This window comes from Ruditapes philippinarum, unplaced genomic scaffold (genome assembly GCF_026571515.1).
Source record: "Ruditapes philippinarum isolate M1 unplaced genomic scaffold, ASM2657151v2 ctg406_1_1_1_1, whole genome shotgun sequence".
Classification (NCBI taxonomy): Eukaryota; Metazoa; Mollusca; class Bivalvia; order Venerida; family Veneridae; genus Ruditapes; species Ruditapes philippinarum.
The window spans coordinates 220076-236594 of record NW_026865760.1 but is presented as its reverse complement, the minus strand read 5'-3'; the positions used below and the strand labels follow the sequence as shown (position 1 = coordinate 236594).

Sequence of the window (16519 nt, the reverse complement as noted above, 5' to 3'; positions counted from 1 at the left end):
ACAGTAAATCCTTATTTCTTAAAGCTGCATGCTTTCAAATGAGCCAATATATTTCAAGAAAATCAAACTTTATAGAAGAGTTCTAATGTTTTAAGTAAAGTAAAAAGATTCAAGTAACGATTTACATGTTCTGTGTGATTATTGAAAGATTTCGCAGTATTTACAAAGTCAACATGTTTGAAATTGATTGAAATAACAACATCTAACATGCCTTTTTCTAGCACAAGTATATGATGAAATTCACAAGTATTCACAATACAAGTGTTGGAGTCAATGATAATCCCAAAAAAGAGAAAAAATCAAGACACTCCTGTAAAGAAAAAAACCTAACTGTATTTGTCTGAAATATTACAGCAAATGTTCACTAAACTGATGAAACTAGTCAGATAACTTACTTGTAAAGTATATCCAGTGGACTTGCTACAACAGCCATGGCTGACAAGAGAGCTATACAGAGATTGTGTATAGAATAATGAGGTATCTGTGAGTGACCTACATCAACATATTTTGATACAGAGTTACTACATGAATACAGTAGCTCACCAACACACAACAATATTGTCTTTATGTCAAAACTGAAAAGAAAATAAAAAGAAATAATTGAAACATGATTTGACTAAGACTGATTGTAAAGAAAATTTCTAGATTATAGACAGACTGATGGACAGACAATGTCATACCGACGTCCGGCCGCAAATGGAATAAGGGGCCATTTTTTTTGTTATTTTATATTGTTTAATAGAGGGCCAATGGCCGCTTATTCTATTGTTACGGAATGAACTCTATTGTTCTCTTTTGTTCTGTTTACAGTTACATGGCCCCCTATCCCTATTCCAGGGCCGGCAAAATCTGATTTTGACTAACTTGTCCGTTTTTACTTAAAGCATTTTCTTACTTGTCCGTATGATACTTATATAGTAAATTTTAGAAAATTTCCACTTGTCCGTACAGGGTGTGGGACAACCTTGGCAATACAGATAATTGATTTCGCCGCCCCTGAGCCTATTCGGTAGTGCCATAACATGTCCCAAAACTTCTTCAGGTGTATAAAAAGTAAGTGCCTTAATGAATTTATTATTAGGCCTTTAAAATTAATAGTTTTATCATTTTGTTCGCTTGTAAACTTAAGAGCTGTCTTAAAGGTATAGGACATTTACTACCCTACATTATAATTCTCTATTTTTCTGACAAATCTGATATTTGTGTATCACCAAACTTATATATTCTTGCTCTTGTTAATGTTTGTTACCTGAAAAAACTAGAAATGTGTCCATAGGACACAGATGCCCCCACACGCCACTGTTCTGTCAATCTTATGACTCTAGGTCAAATATTTTTTGGACTACATGTGCCACAAGTTGAAAACTAAAAATCAACAAAGGGCCATAATTCTGTTAAATTTGGTGGCAGCGAAAATTCCTTCCTTTACTACCATCTACACATTAAGGTTGTTCATCCCTGGAAGTTTAAGCAAAATCTACCATCCAGTTTAAGAGGAGTTGCGTTTACAAAATTTCTACATAGTATATAGTGAAAAAACCAACAAAGGGCCATAATTCTCTTAAATTTGGTCGCAGCAAAAATTCCTTCCTTTAATGCCATCTACACATTAAGGTTGTTCATCCCTGGAAGTTTAAACAAAATCTGCCATACGGTTTAAGAGCAGTTGCGTTCACAAAATTTCTACATAGTATATAGTGAAAAAACCAACAAAGGGCCATAATTCTATTAAATTTGGTCGCAGCAAAAATTCCTCCCTTTACTACCATCTACACATTAAGGTTGTTCATCCCTAGAAGTTTAAGCAAAATCTGCCATCCGGTTTAAGAGGAGTTGCGTTCACAAGATTTCGGGACGTACGGACCGACGTACAGACGGACACTCGGACGGACAAGTGCAACGCTATATGCTCCCACTCTGTGGGGGCATAAAAACACCAAAATACCAGAATTCTAATATTCATTCAAAAGCCTCTATATAAATAATACACTCACCAGAATGTAGAAACTCGTCTAAAGCTTGGTTTTGCTTGTGTGTATCTTTGGGTAAGAATTTGTAGTGAGTCATGTACTATGACACTGAGAGATGTTTGTGCAAGCTTTGGAGGACAGATAGACCACATGTCATACTGTACACCACGTAAATAATAGTGCCACATCTGTACTGGAAACGTACATCTCTCACCCTGAAACCATAGTAACACAATATATAATACTGTAAACATTACAGTTACATAGTACAATAAACATTAGAATAACATGAGAAAAATCAAACTTTGTCATTCACTGTTTCACAAATTTGAACAAATATAAACAGCGGAGAGAAAGTGAAAGGAGCTGGATAGCTAAATGGGAAAAGCCAAAAAAATTGCTAATTTGAGTCCCAAGTCAGGCTGCACATTTTTCTCACCCTGTAACATATAATTAAGTAGATACCTGTTTAATTCCTATTTGTTAAAATATCAATTAAATGTCAATAATAGTAAGCACAGATCAGAAAGCCCATGGGCAGTAGTTTGATAATGTTGTGTAATAAAACATGTTATACTTAAGGAAACAGCCAGGACATACTAAACAGATAAATGCAGACTGGACTGGTTCTATATTGATGGCATAGGTAATTCACAACTAGCATTATAAAGGGGTAAAAACCTCATAGAATTCCTTTGTTTCCGTCCAGTCATGGCTATCTATATCATGTAGAATGCTTGTTGCTATATAATTGTTATGTTTCTGTATCAAGTCATCTGTCAGATGCTCCACCAACTCTAGAAACTGTTTATACTGTAGGCTGAATGGCTTCTTACTGTAAATAATTACAGAAATAGTGGAAGTAAATAAAAATTTCTAAATTCCTGAAAAGGCATCATGTTATTTGATGAAAAATGCTAGAACCATTCCAAACAGGACCTTTAATAATAAATGATGGAATTGCAGATTCTGATTTTGCGAGAATCCATAATTATTGTCAACCCTCAACGTATATATTTTCATAGTATATACATGCAGCTATAAGATATAATTACAGGAGGATGATAAATGTTTAAATTTCACAACTAAGGGGGTGTCCTAATTAAATCCAAAATAAAAAAAGTTTTTACATTGAATGACAAGCTGTCTTAAAAAAGTATAACATTTACCTTTCATCTACGGCTAGAACTGTGTCAAAGTGAAGTAGATGATTACGTATGTATGCAGCGCTGGACAATATCACATACAAATTGTTCATTGGAGACTGCAGCGGAATCTCTGTTGACAACTATAGACAATAACAAAACAAACATTTCAACAAAAATACTTTCATATCTTTTAACCCTCAATCTGCCATTTTAATATAATGGACTTGTTCAAGTTGAAAGGATTTCAATATCAAAATACAAAACCTGAGCTACCAGTATAGAGCCTCGTCAGACTGCACAAATGGAAACAATATTAAGGATGACAAAGGTCAATCAGTTACTATTCTTTATTGAAATATACACATACTGCTTTACATTCTGATCAGGATCCATGCTGTTCCATGCTGTTCGCTTACCAACTCTATTACATGTAGAGAAACTGATAGCGAACAGCATGGATCCTGATCAGACTGTGCAGATGCGCAGGCTGGTCTGGATTCATGCTGGTCGCAAACCCACTATGAGCAAACGGCTCAATTATCAAGACATTAAAATTAGACTGCTAAAAGTGTGATCTTGTTAGATTGGGTAGATATACAGACTACTAGCCTCACTCTATACCAGTGATATAGACTTGTAATTGTTGCCTCAAATAGGACATAAACAATATCATAGGCAGTTTCACCTCATTTGTAAAAAGAAATATCAAGGTTTAACAGAGAAATAGCTCATCATCTTGTATTACTCAAAAAATACTGCTTACTACCACATCTTCACTAAAGAGTTTCACTGTTTGAATTTCTTAAGTTTTTGTACACTCTAAGTTTTTATATTTTTATCCTGTTTACATGTATATTTTATTATGTTGTTAAATGTTTGATGAAAAAAAAAATATTTGACCGTTCAGTTTGTGTTCAGTTGCCCTGAGACAACTAACTCCCACTATGCATCAGCATTATCTTGGTCATGGTCTAAACTTCAGTTATCCCAGTGCTACAGTTTATCAGTAAAATGTCTGGTTACACTGCATGCATGTACTGACTGGCCTGTCTGTATACTGGTTACACTGCATGCATGTACTGACTGGCCTGTCTGTATACTGGTTACACTGCATGCATGTACTGACTGGCCTGTCTGTATACTGGTTACACTGCATGCATGTACTGACTGGGCCGGCTATATACTGTCACACTGCATGCATGTACTGACTGGGCCGTCTGTATACTGGTCACACTGCATGCATGTACTGACTGGGCCGGCTGTATACTGGTCACACTGCATGCATGTACTGACTGGGCCGTCTGTATACTGGTCACACTGCATGCATGTACTGACTGGGCCGGCTATATCCAGTTTACACTGCATGCATGTACTGACTGGGCCGGCTGTGTACTGGTCACACTGCATGCATGTACTGACTGGGCCGGCTGTATACTGGTCACACTGCATGCATGTACTGACTGGGCCGTCTGTATACTGGTCACACTGCATGCATGTACTGACTGGGCCGGCTGTATACTGGTCACACTGCATGCATGTACTGACTGGGCCGTCTGTATACTGGTCACACTGCATGCATGTACTGACTGGGCCGGCTGTATACTGGTCACACTGCATGCATGTACTGACTGGGCCGTCTGTATACTGGTCACACTGCATGCATGTACTGACTGGGCCGGCTGTATACTGGTTACACTGCATGCATGTCCTGACTGGGCCGGCTGTATACTGGTCACACTGCATGCATGTACTGACTGGGCCGGCTGTATACTGGTCACACTGCATGCATGTACTGACTGGGCCGGCTGTATACTGGTCACACTGCATGCATGTACTGACTGGGCCGGCTGTATACTGGTCACACTGCATGCATGTACTGACTGGGCCGGCTGTATACTGGTCACACTGCATGCATGTACTGACTGGGCCGACTGTATACTGGTCACACTGCATGCATGAGCTACCAACAGTATAGAGCCTCTCAGACTGCACATATGTAAACACTATTACTGATGACAAAGGTCAATCAGTTACTATTCTTTATTGAAATATACACATACTGCTTTACATTCTGATCAGGATCCATGCTGTTCGCTTACCAACTCTATTACATGTAGAGAAACTGATAGCGAACAGCATGGATCCTGATCAGACTGTGCAGATGCGCAGGCTGGTCTGGATTCATGCTGGTCGCAAACCCACTATGAGCAAACGGCTCAATTATCAAGACATTAAAATTAGACTGCTAAAAGTGTGATCTTGTTAGATTGGGGAGATATACAGACTACTAGCCTCACTCTATACCAGTGATATAGACTTGTAATTATTGCCTCTTGTTTTCAAATAGGACATAAACAATATCATAGGCAGTTTCACCTCATTTGTAAAAAGAAATATCATGGTTTAACAAAGAAATAGCTCATCATCTTGTGTTACTCAAAAAATACTGCTTACTACCACATTTTCACTTAAGAATTTCACTGCTTGAATGTTCGTAAGTTTTTGTAAACAAAACAACAAAACTTTCATTAATTCTAATCTTTGCCCTTAGACAAGTTTTTATATTTTTATCCTGTAGACATGTATATTTTATTATGTTGTTAAATGTTTGATGAGAAAAAATATATTTGACTGTTCAGTTTGTGTTCAGTTGCCCTGAGACAACAAACTCCCACTATACATCAGCATTATCTTGGTCATGGTCTAAACTTCAGTTATCCCAGTGCTACAGTTTATCAGTATAAAGTCTGGTTACACTGCATGCATGTACTGACTGGGCCGGCTGTATACTGGTTACACTGCATGCATGTACTGACTGGGCCGGCTATATACTGGTCACACTGCATGCATGTACTGACTGGGCCGTCTGTATACTGGTCACACTGCATGCATGTACTGACTGGGCCGGCTGTATACTGGTTACACTGCATGCATGTACTGACTGGGCCGGCTGTATACTGGTCACACTGCATGCATGTACTGACTTGGCCGGGCTGTTATACTGGTCACACTGCATGCATGTACTGACTGGGCCGGCTGTATACTGGTTACACTGCATGCATGTACTGACTGGGCCGGCTGTATACTGTCACACTGCATGCATGTACTGACTGGGCCGGCTGTATACTGGTTACACTGCATGCATGTACTGACTGGGCCGGCTGTATACTGGTCACACTGCATGCATGTACTGACTGGGCCGGCTGTATACTGGTCACACTGCATGCATGTACTGACTGGGCCGGCTGTATACTGGTCACACTGCATGCATGTACTGACTGGGCCGGCTGTATACTGGTCACACTGCATGCATGTACTGACTGGGCCGGCTGTATACTGGTCACACTGCATGCATGTACTGACTAGGCCGGCTACATACTGGTCACACAGCAAAACCATGATCACAACTACTTCTCACAATAATAATAGAGATGATAATTGTTCCTACCTTGGTAAGATGTGAGTGGATATCCTTGAGACAAGTGTTAGCACAGTCAATGAACTTTGATCTCACTGAATGTAAAACTCCACTACTGCCACATTTAGCTAACACTAAATAAGTCTCCAGTTCTTGCATGAAGTCAAACATTGCCTAAAAGATAACAATAAAATACATGCCATTAGCATGTTAACTGGTGTATGCTTACTGCTTCATGGGCATGCTTCCTTAAGTGACATTATGTCCAATCCAAGTATATGCTTACTAAAGTGCTTCATCATTCATGGGCATGCCTCCTTAAGTGACATTATGTCCATCAAAGTGTAAATAGTGAGTGCATAGGTAAAAGTCAAAATAAGTTTACATTTTGCCGTAACTATTTTCAATTTTATATTTAACTACACAAAAATAATCAAAAATCCACGTGACCCACAGAAATTTCTATAAATATTGTTTGGAATGTATTTACTACATTCAATTTTTTAAGAGTGGGGTAGTTTATATATTTCACCCTAAACTTTTTTTTTCATTGTCAATTATTGGCCAGTCACGATTATAATAGTGAATCTCTTGAAATAAATTACTGATTGACTCAACTTGACATTTTTTCTACAAGCATTTCCCAAAGATGGGAAATGGAAGATATATTCTTTGCTAATCAATTACCTCTCCTTAAATGCCAAATTGTAATAAATATGAAATAAAACTAGAACTATCACTAAATGTGATTAATACCCCCACAAGACTGCTTCGGAAATGAGGATGTTACTAGTAACAGAATACCTTGTACAAGAGCACCGCTAGGCGGAGCATTATATGCCCGAAAGTATTTTTTTTTTTAGTAAGGATGACCTTAACCGTTGACCTTTTGACCCCAAAATCAATAGGGGTCTTTTACCCAATATGGACAATCATCCTATGAAGTTTGAACATTGTGGGCCAAATGGAACTTAACATATGCTCCGGCAACTGTTTTCAGTATCAAGGTAATAGTGACCTTCACCTTTGACCTTTTGACCCCAAAATCAACAGGGGTCTTCTACCCAATATGGACAATCATCCTATGAAGTTTGAACATTGTGGGTCAAATGGAACTTAAGTTATGCGTGGAAACATATTTTTCAGTATCAATGTAATAGTGGCCTTCACCTTTGACCTTGTGACCCCAAAATCAATAGGGGTCTTCTACCCAATATGGACAATCATCCTATGAAGTTTGAACATTGTGGGTCAAATGGAACTTAAGTTATGCTCTGGAAACTGTTTTCAGTTACAAGGTAATAGTGACCTTGACCTTTGACCTTTTGACCCCAAAATCAATAGGGGTCTTCTACCCAATATGGACAATTATCCTAAGTAGTTTGAACATTGTGGGCCAATTGGAACTTAAGTTATGCTCCGGAAACTGTTTTCAGTATCAAGGTCATAGTGACCTTGACCTTTGACCTTGTGACCCCAAAATCAATAGGGGTATTCTTCCCAATATGGACAATCATCCTATGAAGTTTGAACATTGTGGGTCGAATGGAACTTAAGTTATGCTCTGGAAACTGTTTTCAGTTATAAGGTAATAGTGACCTTGACCTTTGACCTCAAAATCAATAGGGGTCTTCTACCCAATATGGACAATCATCCTATGAAGTTTGAACATTGTGGGCCAATTGGAACTTAAGTTATGCTCCGGAAACTGTTTTCAGTATCAAGGTCATAGTGACCTTGACCTTTGACCTTGTGACCCCAAAATCAATAGGGGTCTTCTTCCCAATATGGACAATCATCCTATGAAGTTTGAACATTGTGGGTCGAATGGAACTTAAGTTATGCTCCGGAAACCATTTTCAGTTTTAAGGTAATAGTGACCTTGACCTTTGACCTTTTGACCCCAAAATCAATAGGGGTCTTCTACCCAATATGGACAATCATCCTATGAAGTTTGAACATTGTGGGCCAATTGGAACTTAAGTTATGCTCCGGAAACTGTTTTCAGTATCAAGGTCATAGTGACCTTGACCTTTGACCTTGTGACCCCAAAATCAATAGGGGTCTTCTTCCCAATATGGACAATCATCCTATGAAGTTTGAACATTGTGGGTCAAATGGAACTTAAGTTATGCTCCGGAAACCGTTTTCAGTTTTAAGGTAATAGTGACCTTGACCTTTGACCTTTTGACCCCAAAATCAATAGGGGTCTTCTACCCAATATGGACAATCATCCTATGAAGTTTTAACATTGTGGGCCAAATGGAACTTAAGTTATGCTCCGGAAACCAAATTGCTAACGGACGGACGGACGGACAGACGGACGGACGGACGGACAGACAGACGGACGCCAGGGGGTATAACATAATATGCCCTTTCGGGCATATAAAAAGAGTTGAAATATAGAGTTATGGTTGTGGGCAATTAAAGATAGTTGTGGTTCTTGTATGTTGCATTTCCTGTTAATGTGGTTGGCCATTGATGAAGTTTTATTGAATTACTCTGTAATAAGTCCAGAAAGACAAGGAAAAGGAACAAAGGGCAATAACTCTATAAATACTGAAGATGGAGTTATAGTTCTTGTGCACTGCACTTCCTCTTATTGTGCTTGACAATTGTATGAAGTTGTTTTGAATTCCAACCAGTACCTTTTATGTTATGCTCCGGACAAAGATAAGTATCAAAGGGCAGTAACTCTATATTTTGTCAAAATGGAGTTATGGCTCTTGTGCACTGCACTTCCTTTTAATGTCCTTGACAACTTTATGAAGTTTAATTGAATTCCAAACAGTAGTTTTCAAGTTATGCTCTGGACAAGGAAAAGTAACAAAGGGCAATAACTCTGTAAATACTGAAGATGGAGTTATGGTTCTTGTGCACTGCACTTCCTCTCAATGTGCTTGACCATTGTATGAAGTTATATTGATTTCCAACCATTAGTCTTCAAGTTATGCTCCGGACAAAAAAAGCAATGGAAAAGTAACAAAGGGCAATAACTCTGTAATTAGTCAAGATGGAGTTATGGTTCTTGTGCACTGCACTTCCCCTTATTGTGCTTGACCATTGTATGAAGTTATAATGAATTCCAACAATTAGTCTTCAAGTTATAGTCCGGACAAAAGAATGTATGAAGTTGTTTTGAATTCCAACCAGTAGTTTTCATGTCATGCTCTGGACAAGGAAAAGTAACAAAGGGCAGTAACTCTGTAATAAGTCAAAATGGAGTTATGGTTCTTGAGCATTGCACTTCCTCTCAATGTGCTTGACCATTGTATGAAGTTATAATGAATTCCAACAATTAGTCTTCAAGTTATAGTCCGGACAAAAGAATGCAATGGAAAAGTAACAAAGGGCAATAACTCTGTAATTACTTTAGATAGAGTTATGGTTCTTGTGCACTGCACTTCCCATTATTGTGTTTGACAATTGTATGAAGTTGTTTTTAATTCCAACCAGTAGTTTTCAAGTTATGCCCTGGACAAGGAAAAGTAACAAAGGGCAGTAACTCTGTAATTAGTCAAGATAGAGTTATGGTTCTTGTGCACTGCACTTCCTCTCAATGTGCTTGACCATTGTATGAAGTTATAATGAATTCCAACCATTAGTCTTCAAGTTATGGTCCGGACAAAAGAAAGCAATGGAAAAGTAACAAAGGGCAATAACTCTGTAATTACTTTAGATAGAGTTATGGTTCTTGTGCACTGCACTTCCCCTTATTGTGCTTGACAATTGTATGAAGTTGTTTTGAATTCCAACCAGTAGTTTTCAAGTTATGCCCCGGACAAGGAAAAGTAACAAAGGGCAATAACTCTGTAATTAGACAAGATAGAGTTATGGTTCTTATGCACTGCACTTCCTCTCAATGTGCTTGACCATTGTATGTAGTAATATTGAATTCCAACCATTAGTCTTCAAGTTATGCTCCGGACAAGGAAAATGCAATGGACGTCTGGACCGACCGACCGACCGACCACCGGGTGACTCCTATATACCCCCCCAAACTTCGTTTTTGGGGGTATAACAATTGTTTCACCGTTTGTTTTAAGAAAAGGTTTGCGGTGGCCTAGTGGTTAAGATGTCTGCCTCTCAACCCAGGGATCATTGGTCCAAGCCCTAATAGGGTTTCAACCAGGTTTCTCCAAATGACACCAGTACTGGTTGGTTCCAGGAAGTGGACTCGAAAGTGATTAACAGAAGTTTCAAGAACTTGTTTCGCAATCGAGCTTAAATAAATATATTTTAACCAAAGGTTTGACTGTAATGTACTGTATTCATTTAAAACTCACCTTAGAAATGACCTTGGGATAGTCTAATCTACCACCCCACTGTGATGCATCCAGGGAAACAGTCGTCAAGGTGTGGGAAGATGTCCACTGTCTTAATTCTACATCAAGGCAGTTTCTCACTGTACACTCAATACTAGTTTGCATACTGTGAGCTAATTCTGGAGCAATTTTCTTAAATATAAACTTCCAGTCCCAGCGCACTTTCTCCTCCATCTTCATCTTCTCTACCACAGTTACTATAAGTTACAATGATAACAATGGTATCAGAAGTTTTCATTTAACTTTCTTTGCATAACAAGAGCTGTCAGTAGGACAGCACGCTCGACTATTCTAAGTGCTTGATAGTAAGAGAGCCTTGATAATGTTTAATTTTCTAAGTTCACAAAAGGGCTATTTTTTTTTTTTTAATTCATGTTATAGGCCTTACAGAGAGTCTAATTATACAGTATTGGCTTGACTATTTGGAAGGTAATGTCACAAGGGTGTTTTATTGAGTATAATAATACTAATTACCTATGAATACATAAAATTGACAGAAAAGGTACAAAGGCTTGTTATTAAGATGTTTTATCAAGTAAATCACTGCTTTATTATTATGAATGCATAAAATTGTCCCAAAAAAGGCACAAACCCTTCAGTAGTTATGGAGATAACAGCTTACAAGCAAAACTTTACCATGAATTTCTAAGTTGAAAAAGGGAAGAAAAATCAGCCTAAATGCAAGATAGAATTATGGATCTTTGTCAGTGACCTACAATTCTGACCCTAAATGCATATGTGAAGTTTTAAATAAATATCTTTAATAGTTATTGAGATATGTAAAACTTGCATGTAAACATTAACCAGGAGACTAAGTAGAAAAGGGGATATGAATCAGCCTTAATGCAAGATAGAGTTATGGAACTTGGTCAGTGACATACAATTATGATCCTAAGTGCATGTGTAAAGTTTCAAGTAAATATCTTTGAAGACCTTTTACCTTTAATCAAAATTTCTAAGTTTCAAAGGGGCAAATAATTCTGCAAATATTGCAGACAGAGTAATGCAATTTTGCAAAATGATGAACATTGTTACTACAAAAAAGTATTGTAAATTTCAATTGAATATCTCAAGCAATAATTGAGATATTTGACTTTACAAAAAAACTTTAATCAAAATTTCTAAGTTTCAAAGGGGCATAATTCTGTCAATATTGTAGGCAGAGTTATACAACTTGTCAATCTGATGTACCTTGTTACTATAAATAAGTATTGTAAGTTTCAATTGAATATCTAAAGCAATAATTGAGATATTTGACTTTAAAAAAAACTTTAACCAAAATTTCTAAGTTAAAAAGGGGCATAATTCTGTCAATATTGTAGGCAGAGTTATCCAACTTGTCAATCTGATGTACCTTATTACTATAAATAAGTATTGTAAGTTTCAATTGAATATCTCAAACAATAATTGAGATATTTGACTTTACAAAAAACTTTAACCAAAATTTCTAAGTTAAAAAGGGGCATAATTCTGTCAATATTAAAGGTAGAGTTATCAAACTTGTCAATCTGATGTACCTTGTTACTATAAATAAGTATTGTAAGTTTCAATTGAATATCTCAAGCAATAATTGAGATATTTGACTTTACAAAAAACTTTAACCAACGCAGACGCCGACATGGACGCTGACGCCGACGCCGACGCCGGGGCGACTACAATAGCTCTCATATTCTTCGAATAGTCGAGCTAAAAATGATCAGTGACTTTCTTTAAAGACTAGGGACAAGGTATAAATTAATACAGTATTTGTTTGTTTTGGTTTTACGTCACATCGACACAGTATAGGTCATATCGCGACGTTCCAGCTTAACTGGTGGAGGAAGACCTCAGGTGCCCTTCCGTGCGTTATTTCAGGCACGAACGGGCACCTGAGTAGAACCACCGACGTTCCGTAAGCTAGCTGGATAGCTTCCTCACATGAAAGAATCCAAAGTCCCTGTCGGGATTCGAACCCACAGCGGTGAGGGGCAAGTGGTTTGAAGTCAACGACCTTAACCACTCGGCCACGGACGCCCCATTAATAAAGTATAAATTAATATATGACATATTTTTGATATACAGAATTTTTAGTCTTAGGTTAAGTTATATAAACATCACATATGGTATGTTTTAAGATACACAGATCTTAAATGTGAAATATAATTCTCATTAAATTTGAGTAGATTACATAATCTATATTAACTCTGAATTTGACAATTCCTGCAATTCAAGATACCTTTAGGACCTGCTGGGGCTTCAAACATCATATTAGATGATACAGAACTGAATGAGCTTGCCATACCATCAGACATCCATGACTCAGAGTCTATAGATAGGCTGGCACTGTTAGGTCGCTTTGACAGTTCAGGACTAGAACTTGGCTTCAGTACACCTGAAAAATTTATTACATAAAAACTTATTATCTTCCGTAATGTTATTTTAATCTGGGGGAATCCGTGTTCTAGAATCAAAAGTAAATGTCTATTTGTTTATACAAAATAACAAGCAAGTCTGGATGTGACCCCATCATAATGTGACCAGTGAATACAAAATTTCCGGATATATTATGTTACTTTTTAACATTTATAGCCATAGAAAATGTGAATAAGTTTATTGATGAGTCTATGCCGTTGCCAGCTAAAGTTGCAATATAATTGAGAATTGTTTTTTTCCCGTTAGGAGATAACATAACAACATCCATACTGGAAAGTAAGGAGAAATAGCAGACCCCTTTTTAACCTTTAATTATATGTAAGTTGTGTTTCTATTTACTTTTGAATTCATGAATACATTATGAATACATGAATTACCTTTTAAACTTCCTTTCCGATGACTTTTCTTAGTTGAAATTCCACCAACATCCCAGATTGCTGCTCTCTGTAGATAGTCCATATGCTCCTCTATCTGATGAAGAGTTGTTACTATATTTATCATAACCTTCATGTACTTAGTAGGAATTGTTGGTAGCTGGCTCCCAGCTTCAGATGTTTCTCCAGGTACGAGGACAGTCTCAAGACTATGTGCCTGCTGTAATGTACTGGCGCCAGGCTTGGTGACATTTGATTTCCTTTTTGACCCCTGTGCACTGAAAGACTGTGAGGGTCCACGCTTGAGTAAATCCCTTATTTCATCCCAAACTTCATCAATCAAAGCTGACATCTCATCTGAATACTTGTCTAAATAAGTTTTATGAAACAAGTGAAAAATATTTGATGATTTCTTCATGACCCCAGCATTCAGCACCGTAAAATCTTCATTCATCATCTGCATAATAACCTTAGCTACATCAGCACAATGTTCAGATATGTTCAGTATATCTATACCATCAGACTCATTCTCTGGCATCAACAAACTTAAACATCTTTCCAACTGTTGTCTTCTAATGGCCTGGTATCTGGTCAGAAAAAATAAATCAAATCAAATAAATGTATCAGAAACAAAGTCTGATCAAGTAAGTTATCCATGCCTTCAAATAACTAGAGATACCCGAGGAGTGACGAAATACCCACACTTATGACACATGATATTATGTAGCGTAATTTATCCTTTTTTTTTTTAAAAGAAACCAAACAGTCCAGTAAAGTTTGAAAAAGTCATTTGAAAAGTATAGAATTTATAGCAGACAGAAAATGTTAAAACTTTAATTTACAAGAGGAATAGGATTTATAGCATGGACATGATAGAGACTGACACACCTACTGACAGGCCAACCAACGTGATAAATTGATTCCAGTACAGTCTCCTCCACATTATGTGATGGGATAATTTGTCGGGTATAGTTATTTAAATAAAGAAATGTCTATATGCAAAATAATAACATGCACATTGCATTTGCTCTAGAATCCACTTGCCTAAAAAGTTCTCAAAATGTCATAACTATTTCAATACTTTTACTCACAAAGATTTAATTTCAAGACATAATTATCACCTATACTAATACAGGTACTTTAGTTACATTGATTTGCTTGGATAATCATGTTTCTTATATTATCTACATACAGCACTGCTGTATATTAATTCTTTCTTTCTTTATTTAAGTATAATTATCATTCAGTCATTGCAGTAACATATTGAATAGAGACATTTAAGTCTTAACAGGTTATATGGCCAGTAAAATGTTTGACAGGATTTTTATATCCCTGTAAACACATTTGTTAGCTATAAAACCCTCACAAAACCTTTTGACAAAAATCTGTAAAACTAATATGAGCCGTGTCACAACAAAACTAACGCAATACGTTTGCGACCAGCATGGATCCAGACCAGCCTGCGCATCCGCGCAGTCTGACCAGGATCCATGTTGTTCGCTTACAAACCCTATTACAAGTAGAGAAACCGATAGCAACAGCATGGATCCTGATCAGACTGCACAGATGCCCAGGCTGGTCTGGATCCATGCTGGTCGCAAATGCATTACGATGGTTTTGTTGTGACGTGGCTCTTATTATTTACCGTTCCCAAACTTCCTCTGCTGGTTGAAGTGTCATCAAACTTTGCAGATATTTTAAACGTCTTCTCTCATATATATCTATCTGAGGGGGAGTGGGTGTCACTGGTAAACTTGTCAGTCTGTCCTGGAAATATCTCCTGTGTAACATAAAATATATGTTCAGTTTCCTAAATGTTCCAATAAAAAAAATCATATCTTACATTGTATTCCAGTTTTATGAACATTAAATTTTTAAGATGACATTTTTTAAGAAGTTGAAATTACTATCTTTCATCGAAAATTTTTATTTAATGTTAAACTTTTATTGAAATATTTTTATCTTATGTACTAATCTATATACCTAAAACACAGTTTTATAGGAATCAAGCTTGTCTAAGACTTCTTTAATATAAACTTGCAATATCACTCTAAAATGAATTTTGCACACTGCTTATTACCTCTCTTTAATGTCAACTTTTATATTTTCATCACTTATAAAATGTAAATAGGTTTCTCTTACCATAATGGTACAGCAAATACATATGTAAATGTTTTATTATTATTACTCAATTCATGGTTGAAAGATTTAAACCAGACAATCAAAACATTTTAAAGATAGAGCATGAAACTTGTAATCATGATATTGTGGGTTCAATTCCCGGACTGGACAACTAAAATTACAAAATAATCTTTCAGGTGAGACTTTAAATTGAGGTGCGTAGAAGAATCTTCTGGAATTGGGGCATCTTTCTGTATCTGTATCTAGCACTATTCTCCAAAACTTTAAAATGACTCACACTCTACTGGAGGACTCGCCCATAGGGGCAACCAGTGGCAAGTATAAATAAAGTCGGACAAACACACTATTTTCAAGCAACAGTTTGTGGATTGCAGTCAGTCCTTGATCTAGTCTAGTTCAGTCTCCCTTTATCTAACAAACTCTTTAGACCTTTAACCTGGACACTGTTATAAGTAAAAGTATCAGAGAATATGGGAACCAACCTAAGTCTAAGAGCTATCTGGTCCCATGCCTGTGATATATGCATCTCACTGTTATCAGATACAGCATTTAGAGACAAAGTCGAGGCTATAGGATCAACAACTGTTGCCCTCAGTGGTAACAACAAACCCTGTTTAGATGATAGTGATAACAGGTCCTGGAATACAGCCTCTTCACTGCCTGGTACCTGGTCTAACATATATGCCTGAAATACATAAATCTGATAAACAACAGCATGAAATATTTATAA

General features: G+C 37.0%; 1 protein-coding gene across 1 annotated transcript in view; it reads right to left on the bottom strand.

The window, feature by feature from the left end:
• The window catches only part of LOC132730207 (uncharacterized protein KIAA0825-like), a 30112-nt gene that overhangs the window by 9652 nt on the left and 3941 nt on the right, over positions 1 to 16519 (bottom strand). The window contains exons 4-13 of the mRNA XM_060716074.1: positions 16272 to 16474; positions 15293 to 15427; positions 13651 to 14234; positions 13077 to 13232; positions 10823 to 11058; positions 6567 to 6710; positions 3140 to 3258; positions 2652 to 2805; positions 1995 to 2185; positions 396 to 575 (exon numbers count right to left, since the gene is read on the bottom strand). Of these exons, the coding sequence (XP_060572057.1) occupies positions 396 to 575; positions 1995 to 2185; positions 2652 to 2805; positions 3140 to 3258; positions 6567 to 6710; positions 10823 to 11058; positions 13077 to 13232; positions 13651 to 14234; positions 15293 to 15427; positions 16272 to 16474 (2102 nt within the window). The remainder of the gene's footprint in view (positions 1 to 395; positions 576 to 1994; positions 2186 to 2651; positions 2806 to 3139; positions 3259 to 6566; positions 6711 to 10822; positions 11059 to 13076; positions 13233 to 13650; positions 14235 to 15292; positions 15428 to 16271; positions 16475 to 16519) is intronic.